Source organism: Podarcis muralis, chromosome 17 (genome assembly GCF_964188315.1).
Source record: "Podarcis muralis chromosome 17, rPodMur119.hap1.1, whole genome shotgun sequence".
NCBI classification, from domain to species: Eukaryota; Metazoa; Chordata; class Lepidosauria; order Squamata; family Lacertidae; genus Podarcis; species Podarcis muralis.
In genome coordinates this window covers 30,067,350-30,091,845 of record NC_135671.1, presented here as the reverse complement: position 1 = coordinate 30,091,845, position 24,496 = coordinate 30,067,350, and the positions used below count along the sequence as shown (strand labels likewise).

The window sequence follows — 24,496 nt, the reverse complement described above, 5'->3', positions numbered from 1 at the left end:
CAGGTAGGAGTGGAACCAATGTGATACAGTGCCTCCAATTCCCACCCCTCTGAGTCATTCCTGAGTCAAGACTCAAAGGGAATTTTCCTCTCGTGCCTAGAACATTTTGGTGTCATGCTACATGTGTGTATAAGTTAGGGTCTAATAAAGAAATGCAAGCTACATTGGGCTCAGATCATGTTTCCAGGGTTCTGTTAGCAAGAAGGGATATTTATCCCAGTCATTGATGGGAAGCCACAAAATACAGATGTTTCTCTCAGATTTGTGAGTTAACAACACCTGCCCACACTTACTTAATTGGCTTGTTACTTTGCAGATATTCTGATTGTCATACAACATTAAATACTGTATAACATTTCACCAATATGGTGTCTTTTGAGTCTTCTTACATGGTGTAGGGGGCAAGAATAAATCCCTTTACATAGCTGTATAACAGAAATGGATTCAGGTTGTAGCTCCAGTGCAGGGGGATGAATGATCTAGGCGGCTTGCCTTTAAGGACCCTTACACCAAACTCAGACTGCTTCCTTGGTAATGAACATGGTGTATTCAGTTGTGTTCTATAAAGGTCATTGCAGGCTCATGCCTCTCTCTACTGATATGCACTTGCCACCCTTTTAGCATTAAAATCAAAATGGAATAATTTTGGGGGCATGTCATTAACAGGGTCTTCCTCATAGACTTATTTCCTTATCTGAAATGGTCTGCATTAGTCCCAAACTACAGTCCTTCCTAATGCAATGCAAGTGTTTGTTATTATACAGTATCATCAGTGTGTGTGGTGTTTTGAATATTGAAAGAAGGGAGATAACAAAGGGAATCGATGGATGAAAGGAAGAGATCAGTATAATAGTGTATGAGGATGTGCAATGTAGTCTAAAGGGTTCAACAAAAACGTTGGGGTATCATGGAAAGCTATGCTGTAATTGTGATTAGTACTGGGTATTCTGAAAGCTGTAAGAGAATGCATAGTGGTAAGCAATAAATGTGATGGAAGAGGCTGCAGAAGGAACTCACAGTAAAGAGGACACATTCTAAGCTATAGTATTTCCTTGCATTAACATTACCACCGATTCACCTTACTGCACAGTCTCTCTCACCCTTTCAACAGATGTTCTGCAAGATATCATGGCCACTTAAGAGTGCCAAATTGTTTTGTTTTAAATGGCCAATAATGTTTTTGAAAATGTGTAAGATTGATCATTCAAAAACAAGAGCAATAGTAACCTTTTCATTTAAAACGTTGCACAGTTCAGATATCCCTGCTGCACACACACCTGTTTTTCATTCTAAACAAGAAAAATTATTATTGTGGAGTTTGGTTTGAGTTTAGGCCCATTTTTCTATTATATTAGTCTTTCAACTTCATTCTGTGGTTTCTGGCCTCATTTAAAAAATGACACCTGAGGGAACAAAGGAGAACAAAATCATAACAAGCTTCCTTTGCTTTTGAGATGCAAGTGAAATGTTTCAGAATTATTTTATTTTCAGTCTTTATTTTTAGGAAGTAAAAATATTGCCCTGAGACTACACAGAATTTGAGGAAAGAAAGGTTACTGTGGTAATGGCCAGGTGCTTTCCTTTTAACAAGGCCAACTTTAAAGGATATAAATTTAGAGCAACAGCATCAGTACCAGTCAGTAGATATTTCAGTACATTAATGAAATGATTTCAAGTGCCTCCCAACAGAATCCTAAACTACAATATGGAGCAACCTTGCAATGCTTGAGGGCCTAAACGCAAACCTTATGTTGCAGTCCCAACAAATATCGACTACACGGTGTAAGACTTGGGCTTTTGTTTGGTTCTGAATTTTTCTTTGCAAGAAAAATGTTTGTATTTTCAGGCAAAGGCCACCTGAGTTAACTCTGCATAATACTTATCAAATACTGTTCTTGGTTAAGCTCTCTGGCTGTCTTTGGTCTATTATGTAATTCAATTAAATCATATTAATTCATCTATTGTTTTTCAATAATATTAAGATAATACAAAATGCTATGTACATAAATTCATAAAACCAGTTAAGCTTCTTTGATCTAAGTATTTATGCAGTTTTTTTGTCTTCCTGTCGCTAAACATGAACACAGCCATTTCTATGAAATTCCATTGCTATAATAATGGTGTACTCGCTATATTGTGCTCCAGGAATGTTCAACTGATGTGCGTTCTCTTTTCTATTGCAGAAAGACATGGTTAGGCTGGTGTGAACTATGGCCCAGTTCTATTATAGAAGAAGCGTCAGTGCCCCTTACCGAGATCGAATCCCGCTACGCATTGTACGAGCTGAGTCTGAACTCTCACCTCCTGAGAAAGCCTATTTGAATGCTGTGGAAAAAGGAGATTATGCCAGTGTGAAGCAAGCCCTGGAAGAAGCAGAGATATATTTCAAGATCAATATTAATTGCATTGACCCCCTTGGAAGAACGGCTCTTCTTATTGCAATAGAAAATGAGAACCTGGAGCTCATAGAGCTACTTTTGAGCTTTAACGTCTATGTTGGGGATGCTTTGCTACATGCCATCAGGAAAGAGGTAGTTGGAGCTGTTGAGCTGCTGCTAAACCACAAGAGGCCCAGTGGGGAGAAACAGGTATTTTCCAATGGAAACTTTTTGTCTGTTGATAATTGCTGCTCTAAGTCTCTCTATGTGTGGAGAGGGGGCGATCCTTTTCAGGATCATGGTTGGTGTAGAAAGGCTTAAACCTCCTCCCATGCTGAAGGAAATTAAGGGAGACTGTGCCTCGAATGTATTTTTTTTTTTTTTTACCCAATTACCTCATGTGGATGCATCAAATGGTTAGGCTTTTGAAAGGTTTGTATTCCTAAACTGTTCCCAAAAGGCCAGTTGTAAAGATCCTAACCCTTAGTGGGAGACAGCTGTGCAGTAACTGAAAAGCACCCAGAGGGATGCATCTGACACATAACTGACATTCTTGTCTAATTAATGCATGAAAGGTTTTAGACCAAAGAGTAAGCTGTCCTGCCAGGCTCAGCTCACCTTTGGAGGAACTAGGTTAGCAAGCCTACTGTTCTCTCCCAGCCTACCTAAGAAGAAGAGGTTTTGAGCAGGTTGCTATAGCTGAGACCACATGGCTCGTACAAGCCATTACTGTGTTCCAATACCAACAATTAGGAACCTATACCACTGTAGCTAAGCCAAATTTTACTGCCTGTGCAACTCTTTCTGAATGCTGTATGGAAAAACACATGAATCTGACCTTTGGAGAGTTTGTAAGTAAATAATTTTTAACTTACCTTTTCTATGTTAAGGCAAGAATTTTGGAACTCCCAAGGACATATTTTAAAGGTCTATTTCCATCATTTGCTTCACTGCATATTTTGTATTTTTAAATCTCTTTTTGGGTTCTCTCACCAAAGTGTACTTGCCCCAAACTTGGATCTTGGCAACCAGAAAGTCTCCTTTGTATATACAGTGGCACCTCGGTTTACAAACTTAATCCGTTCTGGAAGTCCATTCTTAAACCGAAACCGTTCTTAAACTGAGGCGCACTTTCCCTAATGAGGCCTCTCGGCGCTGGTGTCATTTTACCATTCGGCTTCCATTCTTAGACCGAGGTAAAGTTCCCAAACTGGGACACTACTTCTGGTTTTGTGGAGTTCGTAAACCAAATAGTTCGTAAACAGGGCTGTTCTTAAACCAAGGTACCACTGTACCTATATTTTCCCTTGCTACCAGCAGTTCCCAAGCCCTGCTTTAGAGTATCCAGTATCCAACATTTGTCCAGGTCCCCTTGTGCCTCTCTGTTCCTGCTTCTGATGAGAATAGTTTGAATGTCAGAGCCCTTGGGTGAGAGTCAGCCAATGAGGCAGGAGGAGAGAAGTGGCTTAATATGCAGAAGTGGACAGCTTGCTGTGCCACAATGTGTGTATCCAGAATGGCAGTAATATCATAGGAGAAGAGTGGAGGATTATAGTAAAGTGCTATGCAAAGCTGATAGGTGCTCTACTCCCTGAAATGTTGAGAAAGGTGTGGTGAAGGCAGATTGGTAAGTGAGATTACTGCAAAAAGTAGCTCTGAGGTTGCAGCAAATGCTGCTCTGTGTCAGTCAGAAACACTGGGAAGAGTCCTAGCAAATAGAAAATGCAAGCATGTATATTAGGCAAGAGAGATAATATAAGACCTGCACCCCTGAATGATGTGCTAGAACATTTTTGTGTAGAGATTAGAAATAGATGTAAGTTTCTGGTCTTTTCTTGTCTGCTTTAATTTTCATACATTATCAGGCACTGTTAAAATATTGAAATGAACAGCATATTGAAATGTCTGGGGGCATTTCACAATGCATAAGGTATCATTTAATTACACTATCTTGTTCTCATTGTGGATTCAGTAGTGAAAGAGGAGTAAAACGTATAATTCATTTCTTCAATAGCATAATAAGAGCTCATTGTTGTATTGTGAAAGCATTCAATGTATCATCCCTGTTTTTGCACTGCTGCAATGCTATGCAGTCTGAATGGAAGGGAATAATCAATTCCCCTTTGGAATTCTCCCCCCCCCCCCCTTTATTATCTTTCCATTTTTGGAAGAGAGAACAGGAGAAATCTCTGTATCCTCTTCTAAATATTATTCATACAGAATACTACATTGCTTGTTTTGTATCCTGTAATTTCAGACTTCATATATTCTTCTGTGACTCAAAATTCCAGTAATAATTCTACATAAGTAAAACCTCTCCCTAAGAAAGAACCCAGAATGGACCTTACAAAAGCTGCAAAATTCCTGAAACACGTTGTTGTTGTTGTTGTTGTTGCTGCTGCTGCTGTTGCTGCTGCTGCTGCTGCTGTTGTTGTTGTTAACTGTCTTTTACTTTTTACTTTGCTCTGGAGTTATGAATGGGCTCTGTATATGCCACAATTCCGCAGGAGTACAGGAAGAGCTCAGAACATGACATTGAACATATAATTTCTTTATGAAATCTCAGAAGCCAGGAGGAAGGACCAATCTGAATAATAATTCCAGTAGATGGAAGAGGGCTTGAATTATGTAAAAACAGCAAACATTGCAGAATACATTATGCATAAGAGAAATATACAAATATATTTATTTGCTTATTTAATACATAATATAAAATCCAACTTTCCTTGGGGCACAGTTTGGATTGCAGAAAGTTAATTTTTAAAATACTGAGTTACGTACTCCTCGGTACACAGAAACGGCAGATAATTAAACTTAGGACAAAGCACATAGCGCAACTCAGCCACAGTTAAGCACATTTAAATCCTTCCAGTTGGTGCATTAATGTGTGCTTACATGTCTTCCATTGACTTCAGACTGACATATAAATGCTTGTATTTGTCTGGCTTATGCCCATTTTTTTTTAGTAGGATGGAAACAAACTATGAAACTTCTCTCATATGAAATGCATTCTCAACTCCACAATCCTTATAAAGGGTGGGCCACTCTCTCTATATATTTTCATCCCTGAAAATTAGTACAGCTCCAAGGTTTCAACCAATCTTAATCTTGCCTGAATAGGGCATGTTTTGGATGCATAAGTCCTACTTGTGTGAATGTGTGAGTGAAAAGGGGGAAGTGTTTGTTTGTACCTATGGTCTGTAAGAGGTGTGTGTGTACAAAATAAATATGAATACAGTGGTACCTCAGGTTAAGTACTTAATTTGTTCCGGAGGTCCATACTTAACCTGAAACTGTTCTTAACCTGAAGCACCACTTTAGCTAATGGGGCCTCCTGCTGCGCCACCAGAGCCCAATTTCTGTTCTCATCCGGAAGCAAAGTTCTTAACCTGAGGTAATATTTCTGGGTTAGCGGAGTCTGTAACCTGAAGTGTATGTAACCTGAAGCGTATGTAACCTGTGGTACCACTGTATGTTAGTTGTGTGTGTGTGGTCTGTGTGGGAGATATGCACTTGGGCAGAGAGAAAGGGATAAATGTATGCGTGAAGTGTATATATATATATATATATATATATATGACTGAGTGAGGCATGGATACATCTGTGGTCTGTATGTGAGTAGTGAGTGTGCATGAGAGGGTCTGAGGCTCCTTGTGGCATGGATCTTGGAGCAGCTGCTGTAGTTGCACCTTTATAATCCAGCTCTGATTTAGTCTCGCACTCAAAGTCATGCAGTTTCTCTATGCATAGAGAAGGCTCCCTGTTTCAGGCATTATGCTGAATGCAATGACAGCAATGATGGGAGCAGGAAAAGCAGTATGAGTTTGAGCATGGGGCTAAGCACATGACCCTGAATGCCTCCTGAACACACTTTCCTTCTACCTGAGAGTAACATGACTCGTACACACCTAATTCATACCAGCAACTCCCCTCACAGGATATGTGTGTCATCCTCCAAACGTCATTGGTCAATGTTAAATAGATATACTTGCATCAAGGGACCATCTCAGTTAGTTTTCTATATGGCCAAATAATGCTTTGTTCGGAGTTTGATTCTATAATGTCTCTGGTATGTAGCTAGATAATTAAAGAAGCATGCTAAAGTTGTAACAAATGCTGCTCTAGAAAAATTAGAACTGGTTCATAGCACGTGCACATAGAAATGGACTCGGGAACAAACATCCAAGACCAAACTAAGTTAAAATACTTCCTTTCACAAGCAAGAATAACTCAGAGTTCCAGCACAAAGAATGACATGCAAATAGTAGCAATATATCAAATCTCAGCATATAAACAACACAGAACAAGGCTTTGCAGAACTGAGACACTTGATCTTTACAACAGCTTACCTATCTGAGTGCAAACAAGTTTTGAGTTACGCAGAGAGCTAAAAATGTGTTCAAATGTGATATATATATTGCACAGTTTGATGTGTACAAGAATGTCTGATTTATTACACATATCCTTATTTATGTTCAGAGTTGATTGCTGGCTAGCACAACTAAATGAGAGAAGGAAGCTATGTAAATCAAAGCCAAAAAAAGGATATCAGGCTACATCAAAATACTGCAGTAAATCCTAACTATGAAGTGAGCTACATATTTCCATATATCATAGATACTTTTCAGTGTTGGGTTTGAGTGCCTGAAGAGGGCTGTCTGGCACTCCTGAACCCAGTGTTAAGCTTCTCTCTTCCCAATCAAGCAACAAAGCCTAGAAGTCTGACTTGCTGCTGTCACTTGCAAATTTCAGCCTTGTTTGTCCCATCCTTATTAATGGTGGGTGAGGGGAAAACAACCACTTTGTTCTCCATATGCCCAGTTGTCCTTTGTTGTGTGGTTCCCAAGTGCAAACCCCATACAAGGGATTTTGACAAGTGGGCAGCTCCACCTACCTGTCAACTTTGACCTGCAATGTTGATACTGATAAGGATCAGGCCCTTCAAGCCAAAAAGGTTCCCCACTGCTTACACTGAACAAAATCATTTGATTTGTTGCAAATCCTAGGAAACAGTAGTGAATTGGGCTAGGAACATGAACAAGTAAGTAAAGTGTTGGAGAGGTTAGCTCACTTTTAAGTGACTGTTTGTTTGTTTGTTTGTTTTTTTATAAAAAATTTATTAGTTTTCCAACATAGATTAAAGACAAAACAATACACAATACAAAAACAAACAATACATATAAACACGTATAATTTCAAGACCTCTTTTTCGTAAACCCTACTTCCCTGACCTCCCCATGCCTCCCCTTTTCTGCATCCCTGTTTTAAAATTTCTTCAGCAACCCCTCACATCAATTAACTGATTACTCATTTTCTTTTTGCCCTTCTTCTCTTACTTAATCAATTACCGCTGTAATTCTGTTTTCTTTCCTTTCCCTTGACATTTTAGCACTCATTAATTTTACAACAGTTCTTAAGATATACTTTAAATTTCTTCCAGTCTTCTTCCACCGTCTCTTTTCCTTGGTCACGGATTCTGCCAGTCATCTCCGCCAGTCCCATATAGTCGATCACCTTCGTCTGCCATTCTTCCAGCGTGGGTAGTTCTTGTGTCTTCCAATACTTTGCTAAGAGAATCCTTGCTGCTGTAGTAGCATACATAAAAAACGTCCTTTTAAGTGACTGTTTGGTTCTGGATACATTATGGATATCTGTAGGTAAACAAAACAAAACAACACAAAATAAAACCTTGCACTCCATAGAGAGCTGGGCTGAATGTTATTAAGTTTCAATTTCTGCCAAAACAAAGACACCATCCCAAAAAATATTTGGAGTAGAATAGCCACATTTTTTCCATTCACTTTTGATGGAGCATCTGCTTAACAGCTCCAAAATAGATACAAAATTTATTCATATGTAGATAAACTATTGCACTGTTTTCTTGGCCCCATAACATTGCTCTAATCATTTCCTTCTCGGTGACTTATAGCTCCCTTCTAGAAATCAACTTTTGCACTTTAACCCTCCCATTTGAGCGTAGTGCTGATAATGCCAAGGTCATGGGTTTGATCCCCATATGGACCACCTACATATTCCTGCATTGCAGGGGGTTGGACTAGATGACCCTTAGGGTCCCTTACAACTCTATAATTCTATGATTCTATTGCTCTTTTCAAATAGCATTGCCTTTATAGCCATTGTAATCAACTAGTTGCAATGTGGGGAGGAGAAAATTATGAATGGGAGTGCAGTGGAAGGGGGACAGAATAATTAACTCTCTTTTAGCACTACGGTTTCTCCCTTGCTACTTCTGCTGCTTTGGTACCATTTTACTCCTTGGCTGCTTCATTCGCTTTCCTATATTGCTCACACAAAGGACCACTACCAATCAGGGATTAAATAAAAGAGGTTAATGCCACAATGGGTAAATACACACTGCATTACTGTTTTGTATTTTATTATTGAAAACTTTTAACCATTTAAAAAAAGATTTCTGTCCACCACACAGGCACCTTGCCCCAAATTCCTTGCTCTGAAGGACTCCTGGCCCTTTCTCAGTGAGACAGAGGGAAGAGGGAGCTTGGGGCCAAGGTACAGCCAGCACAAATGCCACATTAGCCACAGCAAAGCACTAAACATTCCAGAGTGTGTGTGAATAAACAGGGTGATGGCATCGATGCTACCTGCCTCAGGAAGACATTCAATGTTTTGTACCACCTCTGACCTGCAGCTTTGCTCTGATAGACGCCAGACTTTGTAAACATTAATTATAATTATACTTCCTTCAAAATGGGCAAAAGCAGCCCCCTTTCTTGTTCTAATAATAGCTACTATTTATTCCCCTGGGTGGGTGCAAGATGGAGAGAGAACAAACAAAACTCAGCAGCATTTGCAGTGATTAAGGTGCTGCACTACTTTGCAGTGGTCTGTACTCCCATGGACTGTTCCATCTTTGGCCGTGCTGCTGCAATGGATCAACTGTTCTGGGGATGTTTTCCAGTCACTTGCTTCTACGGAGTGTTATTTCTATGGAGAATTTCAAAGGCACTCATCTTTCATGGAAACACTGTCCAAACCTTCCCAGATTGCTCAAGCCCAGATTTATTATTTATATTTAGTGCACATGATCCTGGATTTCATGACCCTGAACCTGAACAACAGCCAGAACCTTGGCACAAAGGACGAGGAAGGAGCTGGCTCAAGAAGACCAGTCATGCAAGCAGTGAAGATGCTGAAGTTCTGTGCCAGGCTTTGGGAAGCAGGTGTAAGACTCTGACAGGGTCCTAGAGCCCTCTTGCTTCCCTCTCAAAGCTCAGTAAGTGTTTGCCCAGCTTTGGGAAAGGAAGCAGGAGGACTCCAAGACCTTTACTGGGAACCAGTGGCGCTGCCCTAAAACCACCTCTGCCGTACATCAGCTGTAAGGAAGCTGAAAAAGCTGACATGATTAGCCTCTTAGCTCATTATTAATGTTCATGGAAGAAGCCACAGAGAGAGAGGTAGAAGGAATGGCTCTTTTATAGTCTGTATCTCTGGTTGTTTTTACTTTCTGGACTGTTTGATTGTCGAACAAAATGAACAAGTTATAAGGTGCTAGAAGACCTAGCTATCAATTAGTGTTCGTATTTTCAGCGAACAATCTAACTTTGTATTGATTTTACTATAGTTTAAATGCCATCTAGTGTTTAAATGAGGCATTTCATTTTTGAAAAGATCTTTGTACATACAATTTAAATCCAAGTCACTAAGGCTAATCTTTATACTGTATTTTGCAGCTATTTCAATTACAACCTATTTTACAGTTTATGATTGCGATTATTTTGCCCTGTAGCATTAATTACCTTTTTTTAGCCAATAAGCCACTATTTATGATAAGTACTTTGCCATATGACCTGGTTTTATTATTTTGGATCTCTATGAAGTTTTTAGTATGACAGAGCCTAGTTTTTTCTGCAGTAGCATTAGAAGTTCTATTCTGAAGGCCCTGGATGGTTTTCCATCTAGTTTGTTATCACAGCACAGATGACTCCTGCATCTATTCTCTTAAATTATCACTTCATATGTTGCCCAAGCTGCAACACTACATTAACACCTGCAATATTGTAACACTTTGCTACACAAAACTGCCACTAGCAATGACTTGTTAGTCCTCTTTGATAGGTGAGAGTACAGCAATTTGGGCAATGCCCAAGTGGTTCAAAATTTTAATCCCATCTTGGCCACACTTCATTGTGTTAAAATGTGTAGCTTGCCCCCACATGTCTGCCAGCCAAGATCCATTTAGGCAGAAATAGCAGGGCGTCAGCCTCGGGTCTTTTGCATTCAGAGTTTATGCTCAGTCATTGAGTTATAGACCCTTAGAATCACACTGTGCCATTAAAATTAGTGACTCATGTCCTGCAGGCATGGTTGGAGTCAGTTCTGGATTGACACAGAAGAAAAGGTTCAAATAAGCTGGTTCAGAATATTGTATTCAGATGCCTATATTTTCTTCAGTTGTCCATTACTTTACTGAAGTATTCCCAACTGGCCTTCTTTATTACTTTACTTTTAAATCTACCTCTTTTCCCCCCAGCCACTAAGGCCCTCCAAGCTGCTCACAATAAATATCTACATAATGTTACACGCTACCCCAGTCTCTGGGTGGTGCAAGATTCCAGGGGTCCAGGGTCTGTATTTCCTTTGGAAATGAGACACAGCAGAGACTTTGTGGTGTCCTTTTGATATATATATATATATATATATATATATATATATATATATATATGGCTTATACATATATACAACCTGAGGCTATGATGTGGGTTGGGAGGGGGTTTCCAGCATTACACTTTAAGAGGGTCCTGTGTCTCCCATTGCTGCAGCCTTGGATTCAAATTGTGTTCTGACCGCCCCCCCCCTTCAGATTGCCGCATTTAACAGACTGCAACCGCTTTCCCCCAGGTCACATAATCACCCCTGCAGTCCTGAACTCAACTTTGCTAACTATCACTCCATGGAACGAGGCACAGCCTATATCTTCCTAATGGCTCTTCACCTTCCCTTTTTTCTCCCTGATGGTTCTTCTCCCGGGTGATTTCCTGAATGGGAAAGCTAGTTTGGCCTGTATTTTTCCTAAATCCAGCATCTGGCAGCCCATTTCAATACTCCAAGCATTATTTGAACTCCCAACACCAATTAGACCCAGCAGCTATTAGACACAGGCATTTAGGGGAGTCAAAGTACCCACAAACCCATCACAATAACAACAAAAACCATGTAAAATTCAAATCCATATAGCAGGAAGATAATGTTACATCCATTTGTAAAATCCCTGCTAAATCCCTTGACCTACTGTTCTTATTTTTGAAGATGGGTGAACAACATTAAATAGAAAATTAGCAACTTTGCAGCCAGTCCTCATTACAAATTAAACAGATTCCTTATTCAAGAGCAACATAACAATGGTTTCTATAGTGGTGAAAAGCACAGCTATGATGAAGATTATCCACTAGTTGGCCTCCTGATGAATATGTATTATTTTTGGAATTCAATTATCTTCTCTTTGTTATGCTTTTCGCACATCCTGCTGGCAACTGGAGTTGTGATAATGTAAGAAATTAGCTACTTTGCATGTCAAATATTGTCCAGCTGATCACACATTATTTTTCCCTTGACAGAATCTGTTTCATGTGGCAAAAACAGCAAACTTAGGGCATATACCAACATGTCTGCAGTAGCAGGGTTTATTTATTTTTTATTTTTAAAGAGAAAATGAGGGATGTGTATATTCACATGTAAAAGAGGAGATGAGTGCATGCCAGGAATCTGAAAAAGCTGTAGAATATGCTAGACTGCTGTTGAAAGTCATGCCCAATTACCTGGAACAGGGGTTGCCAACTTTTTCTGGGCAAAAGGGCACATTAAGAATTTTGACAACAACAAGAAGAATCTTTATTACAGCTGTAGGACAGCGAATTTTGTCAAAATGTTGTAAGTCACCAAGTGGCTGTCAGAGGCATGGCATAACACAAAATGGCTGTCATGGGAATGTGATGTGACATAAAATTAGAGTACACTTACTCCTGCTGCTTCACTAACCTACAGACAGCCTAATGTTTACTGTAGAAAGTTAGCTGTGTTCTGCTGGTCCTGATTGGGGAGATCACACAATAACAATATTGCCTATATTTACATGGGGACCTACTGAGAAGATCCATAAAAAAAGCAACTCTACTGAAGGAATTATTGCGAAAATAAGAAATATTTGGGTGTGAGTGCACAAGATTTTGTCCTTGCTCAGGACCCCATGTTACCAAAGTCTGCCCCTGACATCATCCACATGACAAGGCCCCCAATGTCGGTTGGAGCTCGGTGCCTCTAACTGAACAAGCTAACAAACAGCCTTGCTTTTAAGATTCTATTAATCTTACAGATACAGTAACATAGATCATGCTGTACGTGAGCAAAGGGGTTGCAGAACAGGAGAGAGAAGGCATAGAAACGGGGAAGATCTACGTGGAAGGAAGAGTTGAGAAAAGCTAGTAGAGGGGGGGAGAAGGGAAAGGGGTGAAAATGGGGGTGCAAAGAAGGTTGGAAAAAGGGAGTAGAAGACACAAGAATGGGGGTGGAGATGAAATCAGGGGCATGAAAGGGTCTGCAGAATAGGAGGGGATGGTGACTTCATAATTGGGCAGAAGGTGGAAAGGTTGGTTAGTATTCATTGCAGTGTGCAAGAAGAGGAAGATGCAGGAGGTCACCATGAAAGTGGCTTGTGTACAAGGAGGTGTGGGTGTTGCACAAAAGGTGAGGAAGAAGGAGGGATGGGTTGGTGGGGCAATAAAATAGACATGGCTTCACAAATGGGCTTAAGAAGGTGAAAAGCAAGCATTACAGTTGCATGGGATGAGAAGGGCAAGCCCTAGGGGTTTAACGTGATGGGGAACAGGAAGAGGATTGGCACGTGGAGTTGACAGGCGTCCAATCTCTAGTATTAAATAAAAACTTACCTATCCTCATCAAACCTGACTTCTGAACTGTCAGGTTTATGAATTAAACTTAACCCCTTGCTATATTCATTAGATATCTGCCAACCTTCTGCAAATTTATCTTGCCTTAGCCTTTTTTTAAAGTCATGTCCAAAAACATAGCCACATTAATAATTTAAAAAGCAGGTGGAGGACAGTTAGTAGTTAGTGGCTACTAGCCAGAGAATCTAAATGAATCAATATGCTCAGAAACAGTATACCTCTGGTGCTACTTTTGAGGATGATTACCAGAGGAAAATATTTTGAAAAAAATAGAAATGAAGAAATTTAAGATGATTATTATTATTGTATAGGCACAGCAAACAAAGAGAATTTTCTTCCAAAAGAGCCCTACATTTGCTAATCAATTAAAGGCTGATTTACACAATACAGTGGTACCTCGGGTTACAGACGCTTCAGGTTACAGACGCTTCAGGTTACAGACTCCACTAACCCAGAAATAGTACCTCGGGTTAAGAACTTTGCTTCAGGATGACAACAGAAATCACGCGGCGGTGGCGCAGCGGCAGTGGGAGACCTCATTAGCTAAAGTGGTACCTCAGGTTAAGAACAGTTTCAGGTTAAGAACAGACCTCCGGAACAAATTAAGTTCTTAACCCAAGGTACCACTGTATATTTTTGGCTACATGAATCAGCTGCAGTATATAGTTGAAACTGAATAAATGCAGATGTAGACTGGGCAATTATGCATATGGTCAACAATGATTGCTTTAATCTTAATGGCATTTTTCCTAACCACCATGAGATATTGCTGCTGAGCATGTTACCTGATGCACACATAATACAGATGCCCACACAGGCTCCCTCCATAATCGGGATTACCCTCAAATCAGCTTCCACAACCATCTTGGAAATTGCTAGAAAAATTGCAGACAGCCGCAGACACCTTGGGGTGAAAGACTAAAGCCTTATATGTGTGCTTCTGCAGTAATAATGGCATGAGGGAGAACTGGGACAACATTTTGAAGCTCCACCTCCCTCCACCATGTCATGTTCTTGTTTTCAGCCCTCCATGTGCTTGAGGGCAGAATTGTGAAATGGGGCACCTCCTATATTCTTAGAGGTTCCCTCCACAGTTTAGAACCCCTGCTTTAGAGGTTTGCCCTCCAGCTCACAGAGGGCTATAAACAGGGCAAAAGGGATGCACCAGAGGGACTGAGGCGTAACTCTGTGCCCCTGATCTCCCTTATCATGAATACCAAACAGGGTTTATTTGCTGCTCCACTCTGTATTTCAATTCAGCCTTCCTTTTTAGAAGAATGTGACTGCAAATATTGTAAGCAAAACAAGAACACTTCATTCTGACAAACCTATCTGAGAATGCTCTCTGGAATGTCAATAACGTTCCCCCTTCACACTAAGACAGATAGGTCTTTATTTATGATGTTATGCCAGGGAAACAATCATAATTGAGGAGACTGTGAGTCACATCCAGATATACAGACCCATTTAAATTCAGCAGATGTATGAACATGGACACATAAATAATGATGATGTATTTGCCTTCTTTCACTATGCTCCTCCTATAAGACTTTGGGAACAGTCTATATGCTATATATTGCATCACAATCTCCTGGGCAAATCATGACTCTACATTTCTACAGCACCTCTTCTCTAGAAATTTGACCTCCTGAAGCTTGAATTATTTAAATGTCTACTATGCACAGAATTAAAGCACATGGTTCAGAACTTGTATTTCCCTTGCTTGTGGAATTACTCTGCTGCAAGTGACAAAGGCAGAGATGTCAAACTTTTTAGGAACATTACACAGACAGGGAGATGGGAAACTGTTTTCAGTCTTCATTCTGCACTCCAATATACCTTTAGCTGCTTGTAGCTGCTTTCCTGAAATTTCCAAGATAATGAGGGCTCCAGGGTCTATGTCAATTTTGCTAGGCGGGTGGACTTGCAAGAATTGCTAAAACTAACAAGTTTCTCTGTATGGGGGGGGGGGGAAAAACATGCATAAACCTGAATCCAATCAGATTAGTACTCTAGTTCTCAGTGTAGTCAGTTGCCTGCCAGAATTACTTCCTAAGATATCTATGCAAACAATTCAACAAACTGAGCACCTCAAACTAATTTAGGGCTAAACTGTGCCTGTGGTTCTTGTCTACTTCAAGTAAAGGTTTGAGAACCCAGCTATCACTTTGTGACTAAAGATGGATTGTCAAAGGGGATAATCCCCCCCCCTTTCCCATAGCACTAGTTCATGATGCAGATGTTACCGTAGTTAGAAATACTGATGGACTACTCTGGTTCTTGCTGTCGGCTAGTTTTTCTGCTGCCCTGTCTAGTGTGGTGTGATTCACTTCTTTGAATAAATTAGATTGGTTGTACTAACCAGATTGCTTGTCCCAATGTTGCCTTTGCTTGGTTCATGTGGGTCCACTTTGTTCTCTGCTGTCATAATCTCCTTGATGATCTGCATATCCTGAAAGCAGAACTCACACAATACCTTTGATTTATTAGAACCAACCAAACACCACAGTGAGGGAAACTAATTTGCACAAAACCACCCTCAGGCTAAATGTGAAACAAAAATACTGAGTGATCTTTGGTCAGCAGCACCATCTCAGCCTAAATCTAGCACACAAGGATATTGTTAAGATAAAAGAGAGTAAGACCTGTATGCTGCTGTAAGCTCCTAGGAGAATGTACACATTAAATATATGCTAAAAATTAACTTTAGAAAAAGCCTATATTAACTCAATACTAAAGGTGGGAGTGGGGGCTGAGAGCTAGTGTCTTTTCCAAGGCTGCTGCTGCTATTATTGTTGTTTGTTGTTGTTATATATACTGCCCTTCATCATAAGATCTCATGGCAGTTCACTAGTGAGTTTATAATTCTGGAATCCCCAATATGGTGACTATGGTGACCCTTTCATTTTTTTAAATCTGGAATTTATTCAGTTTTGCTTTTGGGTGGTGCCCAGGGCTTTTTAGGAGAGGTGGATGACATTTGCTACTATTTTGTGGTGTGCCTGCAACAGTTCCTTAGATTTCTAAATGTGTCCATAGAAAAAAGTTTGGAGACTTTTCCTTCTACTACTACATCAACTGACATTTCAACCCAGGACTGTCTTGCTTACACCCATGGCAACCACAGTATACCAACTCACATTGCAATGTGCTGACCAGTCTGTAATTTAATGCATTATTATGACCAGAAGGGAGAAAGGAATATTTTATGTTCATACTGGTTGAAATAACAATACACTGAAATGGAGCAAGGTAAAGAAGAAAATAATTAGGAATACAATTGACAAATGGCATTTACAGTAGTTTATCAAGGTTTATATACTGCTTATAATGGTTTGCTGTGCAAATACTGAGTGATTCAATCCCTTGTCAGTATTATGATTTGCAAAGTTACAGCAGGCATAATACACTAGAAGTCTATATTTTTACAATCCTAAGGTCTTAAATTTTCAACTAAGGCATCACACAAATATCAGATGGTGAGTTCTAAACTTGTAAACCAACATGGAATGTTTTGCTTCCCAACTTAGAATGTTATTCCAAACTAGTCTCAGGGTTCATTTCTGCTCCTATATTGAGTCTAAAACATTAATTGACCCTTAACCTTACAAATGGAAACATCTGTCCTAAAAGGCAAAAGCAAGAGGGAGAAGAATCCCATCCTAAGCTGTTGCCAAACCTGTTACAACCTGACTAGAAGTATTGCAGCCCGATACTTCAAATCTGTGAAGCAATGTGCTGAACTCTGTGGTACCCAGCCTTGTGCATCCCTCCTCAGCTTGTTTTTTCTCCCAGTTTCTCTTCCCACTCATGTTTCTACATCCTTCCCCTTTCATTCTTTCTTTTCTAGGCTTCTGCCTCTTCTACTCCTCCTCTTTGCTTAAGGATTTTCTGCCTGCCCTGACCTTCTCTAGAATTAGAGCAGCTGAACCAATGACAACCCAAGGCCTTTCTGGCTCCCCAACTTCTCCAATATGCAGGCTTCACTGTCACCCCTACCGCTTATACCACTATCACAAAACCCCGAGAATAGTGTTTCTCAAACCATGGGCTATGGTCCACTACTATTTATTCTGTGCTTTTATCCTGTATTTTTATGTTGTGAACTGCCCTGAGATCTTTGGATGAAGGGCAGTACAGTGGAACCTCGGGATGCGAAAGGGATCCGTTCCGGAGCTCCGTTCGCATCCTGAACAGAACGTAAGATGCAACTGTGTGTCTGCATGTGCGCGGGTCGCATTTCGCCGCTTCCGCACATGCGCGTGATGTCATTTTGACCATCTGCGCATGCACGAGCGGCGAAACCCGGAAGTAACGTGCTCGGTTGCTTCCAGGTCGCCGCGGAGCGCAACCTGAAAATACTTATCCTGAAGCATATTTATCCCAAGGTATGACTGTACGTATATAAATTAACAACAACTTTATTCTAGTAGTTACGTTAAAACATAGAGTTCAACTCTATCCATTCAAGTAAGTGTGGCATGCTGGGTTCAGATGCTACTTTGCTCTGTACTTTCTTCCACCACTAGGGGGAGTGTGTTCTTTTCCCTACATTTAGGTTGAACACATTGGTTCTTTTTACTGAAATGCCACAACAACTTTCTGACAACTTACAGAGCATGAGCATTGACACAGTCTTCACTCACAGTTTCCCAAAAACATTTTTCTAATCTGCATTGTTTCAAAGGCAAATATAATGAGGAGAAAGACTTGCATTGTTAACTGAGAGAAGAAATTACCATTCTATGGCTTGGTCAAGGTGCAGTTTTGACTGAGATGAGAATTTCCTTTTGTTCTTTTGTCCCTGTTCCTTTGAGACAGTGAAGAACATGGCTGATTGATGTTCTATGACCTTCACTGGTATGGTGCCAGAGAAGTTAAGTTTCAAACTTGTAGAGCTTTGAAAAACAAGCCAAATCACATGCAGTGTGTCAGACACCTTCAGCTTTAGTAACCCTGCAGTATGCCATGAACAGGGGGGGGGGGTTTGCTTCTTTTTGCCTCACAGCAAAGGAATTTTGAACCGAAGTTCATTTCTTTATGTTACAGGCAAAAAGCCAGCAACATTTATAAATTATAAAAATTTACTTTTGCAGACTATGAGCCAACAGTCTTCTTTGAGAGGGCCTGCTTTTATCAAAGAGCTCAGAAGTCTAGAGAAGCAGTTGAGCCGTTCATAAGAGACCTTTATTTTTTTTCCAAGGAGCTCCTCATGGAGACACAGTATACAGTGATATGCACCTGATGGAAGACTTAACTCTTTGCAAGACTATAGAGGCATCAAGGAAATCAGGGGCAACCAAAACTCAGGCCAAAGCTACTCCCGCCCTAGTTCATTGATAGTATTTCTTGAACCATTAGTAACAGTAGTGAGACAAGAAGAAACTGTAAGTTGAAGGTCCTGAATGGAAGCAAATGCTTACAAATATGGAGAAATAGCTGAATTTAAAGTGAATTTATCTAAGAACCAGCCTAAGTTTAATTGGGAGTGGTTGGGGGATTTTCAGGTATGGAAAAGGAATGAAAGGAATTCTGTCATGACTGGGCAGAGGTCCATTCAAACAAATAGTGAGGGAAATGCAGGATTGTATCTATGAGAATCATTTCATATTCACACCATCAGTAAGTGATTTAAAAATAGCACCTGTGCACTATAAATAGCTGCTTCTAAAACGTATCAAGTCTCCTCTGTTCTGTATTTACTGACAAAACAAAAACCCTCCTCACACTGTTTTATTTCTCTCATCACTTGTTGGGAGCAATTACTGTAAAAAGGCAAAGCCAGGTTCTGTTCTTCCTTATAGAAATGGTAGGAGCATTACCAGGAGACAATACTTGTTTCCAGACTATATACAGTATTACAGCAGGTAAATAAGAAGTACAAAACAAGCATTTGTCTTTTTGGGGGAGGAAGGTAATGATATCTCAGAAATAATTACGGCGACACTAAGAAGGTGAACAAACAGGGAATGCAAAAATATTGAAACTGAGGAATAAAAGAGCAGCCAGCCTAGCGTCTTTCCCCTCACTCTCTTGTTTCATTTAGGACTGGGATAGATTCTCTCCAGTGAAAGCAAGCCTTTTAGATGTTAGCAATATATGAAGAGGGGAAGCAGGACATCCCGACCTCAGGGCCATAGATCCTTCCACCCATTTGACTGAAGATGTCTGCAAAGAGGAAGCCTCCTTACATAGAGATGTGCGCACATAGGCTTCCATGTGGTCAGGAAACCAGATTGCGCAGGGTTTGGTATCATCTGCATGTGGATAGCACCCAGCTGTATTTCTCATTTTCATCAGATTCAGGCAGTACATTGGAAGAGCTTAATCAATGGCTGAGTCACTGGAGGGCAGCAAATAAAGTGTAGGTCAGATAAGATGGAGATGTTGTTGGCAGGTAGGTAATCTATCCAGTTCAGTTGTGTTCTGGATGGGTTTCTACTACCCAAAAGGATAAGTCCTCGTATGATTATACCTTGATATCTTGTACCTTGAGCCACAGATAACACCTATCCAATATAACTGTATTCGCTTTCCTTCCCACAGGTACCACCCATCCTTTTGGATAAACAATTCTCAGAGTTTACACCAGACATCACACCCATTATCCTGGCTGCCCATACAAACAATTATGAGATCGTAAAACTTTTAGTACAGAAAGGTGTTTCTGTTCCCAGACCGCATGAAGTCCGCTGTAACTGTGTGGAGTGTGTCTCTAGCTCAGATGTGGACAGCCTTCGCCATTCCCGATCCAGGCTCAATATCTACAGAGCTCTTTCAAGTCCATCTTTGATTTCCCTGTCAAGCGAGGATCCTTTTCTTACAGCTTTCCAATTAAGTTGGGAACTTCAGGAACTGAGCAAAGTGGAGAATGAGTTTAAATCTGAATATGAAGAACTATCACAGCAATGCAAGCAATTTGCAAAAGACCTCTTGGATCAGACACGGAGTTCCAGGGAACTTGAAATTATTCTTAACTACAGAGATGATAACAGTCTAATAGAAGAGCAGAATGGTAATGAACTTGCAAGACTCAAACTGGCAATTAAGTACCGTCAAAAAGAGGTAAGTGTATAGAAGAATATTTTTCTGATTTAATTGAAATAATGTATGAGATAGATGATATACCCATCAAATGAGACAAATTGCTGTCAAGGTCTTTTGTTCTCCATATTGTCTCATTTAAAAAAAAATAATGGGCACATTCGGTTATTAGGCTCTTGTGATACAAGAAACTGAAATACTTCAGCGTATAAGAAATCCAGAAGTACTGCTGCTCATGTTCTCTCCTGAAAAAAAGATCCTGTTAGTAGATCTGCCTGACGTTAAGCTCTGTGGAAAGACAGAAGTATTTTCTGGTTCATTTTACAGCCTAGAATTCCTCCACAAGCAGCAATGTGCATTACTGCAAATAGTTGCTTCCTGTAAATGAGAATCCAGCTTCAAGGAATGACCCAGCAAAGAACCTGTTAGAGGAGGAGCTGTGCAATTCTTTGGGTCTTCTCTGAACCTTTGTTAGGTTAACTGCTCCCCTTTGAGCTCATTAATGTTCTTCCAGCTCCCTCTGTCCTGTTCTGGAACTCCCTGGCTCAGCCCTAGAGGTTCCTGGCTTAGCCTCTGCTTCATCTACCACTCTGACTCCAGCCTTCACATCAGGTGCTGGTCATGAACAACTACTTAGAAGGGTTATGTTCCTCTTGGTTGAGCCACAATGGTCCAGTAATTCAATGAGAACAAAACAACGTTAAAATAATAATAATATTATTCTGGGTGGCTTCCAACAGAATACTAAAAACAAAATAAAACATCAGACATTAAAAACTTCCCTAAACAGGGCTGCCTTCAGATGTCTTCTATAAGTCTGATACAGTCATACCTTGGCTTTTGAACAGCTTAGTTCATGAACAACTTGGAACATGAATGTTCCCGGAAGGAGGTGTTCCGGTTTGAGAACTTTGCCTTGAAAGCCGAACATCCAGCGCGGCTTCCAATTGGCTGCAGGACATTCCTGCAGCCAATTGGAAGCAGTGCCTTGGTTTCTGAACATTTTGGAAGTCGAACAGACTTCCAGAATGCATTCTGTTCAAAAACCAAGGTCCGACTGTAGTTGCAAGTATGCCTTAGAAAATTCTATGCATATTTAGTAGGAATAAGTCCCACTGAAGTAAATGGAACCTATTTTCGAATAAATAGGCATAGGACTTGGCTGCACCAAATAATTTACCTACTGAAGCTGAAAAGCATAAAGAAGAAATATAAAAAATATTATTAGGAATGTGGTAATGCAGTTCTCAAGGGGAGCAATACCTCCTTTATCACCTCTTAGACTCATTCAGAAAGTTCTGATTTTTCTGCTTTAGCCACTGAGTGAGTGAGACTAACTCCAACCAATTAGTCTATAAAGGGATTTGGATCACCATGCTAATGACATGATGCTTGAGATGATAGCCTGTTTTGTTTGATTCAAAGTTATTTTTTTTATCATAATTGATGAATTTCCACATGTTGATATTTTAATCACACCTTTTAGCATTGATTTTAATTATTTTTGAATTCTTTTAATAGTTGTTTTTAACTGATAATAGGAGTTTTTTTGTAAACCACTTCGAGGTCTGTTTGTTTTTTACAATCAAATGGTATATAATTTTTAATAACTAAGTAAAAATAATTCTTTATAACTGGAAAGTCATGTGAAGATAGGTGCAGGAAGATACTGTTTGCAAATCATGGAGCTTCAGCATTACAATGTAAACACAGGGTTAGGGTATCCTGTTTGCCTCATAGCACATGGTTCTACTCAGATAATTTATTGTGTAACATGAGAATATTTTTTATATTATATTTTAAGATTTTCAGACATTGCAAATAGCTAACATAAATACAAATATTTTTAAAGCAGAGTTAATTTAAAGAAACAGTCCTAAGATGATATTTAGTTATGCGTGTGCATGCTTATTTGGTTGTGTCACCTTAACATTTTATGCTTTATAACAAAAGTATAACCAAGTTAGAAAGCCATCATAACAACTGTGATATTGCAGAGGTTTCATTTGGTCTTTGATACTTCGTCGAAGCTGAGCAATTTCCTCAAGCTCCGTTTTAACAGATGGCATCCTTTGCCTTTTAATTAGCTGTTACCTGAAATCAGACTGTAGGGAGGAGGAAACTAATTATGGCTAAGATTCCAAGAACCACATGACTACCAATTCTGCAGCCCCAAGTGGGCATTTAGAATTGTACTTTTCTAATGCCGCTCCATCATCCCAAGCAATAAAATTCCTTTAAAACTGAGGCATATTCTCACAGCAGTCTGTGATTAACCCGTAGTGGGAAGAGACTGTTCAAAAGTATGTGTGGAGGGAGTGTAAAAAGCTCCAATGAGAAACACACAAGCCAGGAGGGGTGACTGTCTAAGTGAATCTCAGCCTGCATCTCTGTTTAGATTAACCTGCCTGTTTCTATCCAAACAGCTCATCTGTTGCAACAATTTGTAGATCAGTTATGAATATGTAGCCATTTTCTGCTTGCACAGAATCCCATCACATGAGAATTCTAGAAGAATCCTAGATTATTTTTTGTGGAGTCCATTCCATCTGCCTTTAATGTAGCATATGAAAAATTTAATTCATAAATCTTGATTTGTGCAATGAAACACTGCTATCCAATTCATTGAGCCATATATTATTATTTTTTAAATGATTTCCTCTCTTGTAAGGGAACTTCCAGAATATCTGTTTGTTGAACATACATCCTGATTTGTTTGCAGGGAGAGTAGATGATATTGGCCATTTAATGAGTATTCATTCCAATTGGCTTGCGGGGAGGTTTGATGGTGTTGTTTCAAAGCAAGTCAAGTGCCATCCCATTGCAACTTTGCATTATTTTTATTTTTGCAAGAAGTCTGAATTTGGGGGGAAGCAGACTTGTTGCATGCAACCTCCCAAACAGCTTGAGTTGCACAACCTGAATTTGCCAGTCTGAGCAACTCCAGACAGATGTCTTATACCAGGTTTATGCAGCAATAAGCATTATAAACTTTCAATGTGGATTTATAATGTATTTATCTGATCCTCCTCCTGCTACATTAATGTTTTCCAATACTCCTGCATTATTAACTCTGCACTGGCATCCTCCAGCAATTCCAAGGCCATTTTTTGCACCCTCACCATCCACTCTATTGACCCTTCCCCTCTACAAAAGTAGAAGTTAGATGTGCTGTATGATACGATGCTGCCATATCACTGTGCTTTTTCCAAGCACCAGCAGTAGCACAGCTGTTCTTTTCTCTCAGTCTGCAGCAAGAAGTCTGATCTCTTCTTAGAATCATAGAATCATAGAGTTGGAATAGACCACAAGGGCCATCGAGTCCAACCCCCTGCCAAGCAGGAAACACCATCAGAGCACTCCTGACATATGGTTGTCAAGCCTCTGCTTAAAGACCTCCAAAGAAGAAGACTCCACCACACTCCGTGGCAGCATTCCCTCCCTGTGCCCTGTAGCTGGGCAAAGATCTGACATCTGGAAGGAAGGGAGCTGGGAAAGAAGGAGGAAAATACATAAATCATCAGTTGCCTCTGTGTTGCAGTGGCACACAATCACCTCTCTAGTTTCTCTCTTGCTCTGCACACACACAGCCATCACATTGTTCTGCGTTTAAGCATACACCCATCTCTGAGCAAAACAGAACCTTAAGAGGCTGAGCCAGTCACAAAGCTTCCCTTTGACCCCCCCCCCCCGACACAAGTGGAACCACCATAGCTGCCAGCAAGCAGCAAAAAAGAGCAGGTGGGCAGCAATTTTATCTCTCCCCCATCCCCCTTTTAAGTACAAGTTATTTGCAGAATGGCAGCATGCCAGCACCATACTTCCACTTTTACAGTTTTAATATTCAGGCTGTGATTACTGTGCTAAACCTTCACTAGGTTCCACAAAAACAGCATCAACAGGAAGCATGTGGGAGTAGCTATTTCACAAAGAAGCAACTTCAGTTCGGCACATTGCCATAGTACCATAGCACATCAGTAGTTAAAAAAGAAAAAAAGGGAACATTGCTGGTATGAAAAGTTTAATGATATGTGCCAAAAGTTATGGATCACGCACAGATTGCTACTTATGCCATGTGACCATCTAATCAGTTTTAAAAGTACAAATCAACTTTAATGTGGGAGCACT

General features: G+C 40.1%; 1 protein-coding gene across 3 annotated transcripts in view; it reads left to right on the top strand.

Moving 5' to 3' along the window:
* The window catches only part of TRPC4 (transient receptor potential cation channel subfamily C member 4), a 62,581-nt gene that overhangs the window by 10,360 nt on the left and 27,725 nt on the right, over positions 1-24,496 (top strand). For 2 of the 3 annotated variants that reach the window (XM_028712225.2, XM_028712223.2), the window contains exons 2-3: positions 2,184-2,588; positions 19,871-20,389. In XM_028712225.2, the coding sequence (XP_028568058.2) occupies positions 2,211-2,588; positions 19,871-20,389 (897 nt within the window). In that variant the 5' untranslated portion in view covers positions 2,184-2,210. Of the gene's footprint in view, positions 1-2,183; positions 2,589-19,870; positions 20,390-24,496 lie in introns of those variants that run through there. The other variant, XM_028712229.2, reaches the window with a different exon arrangement.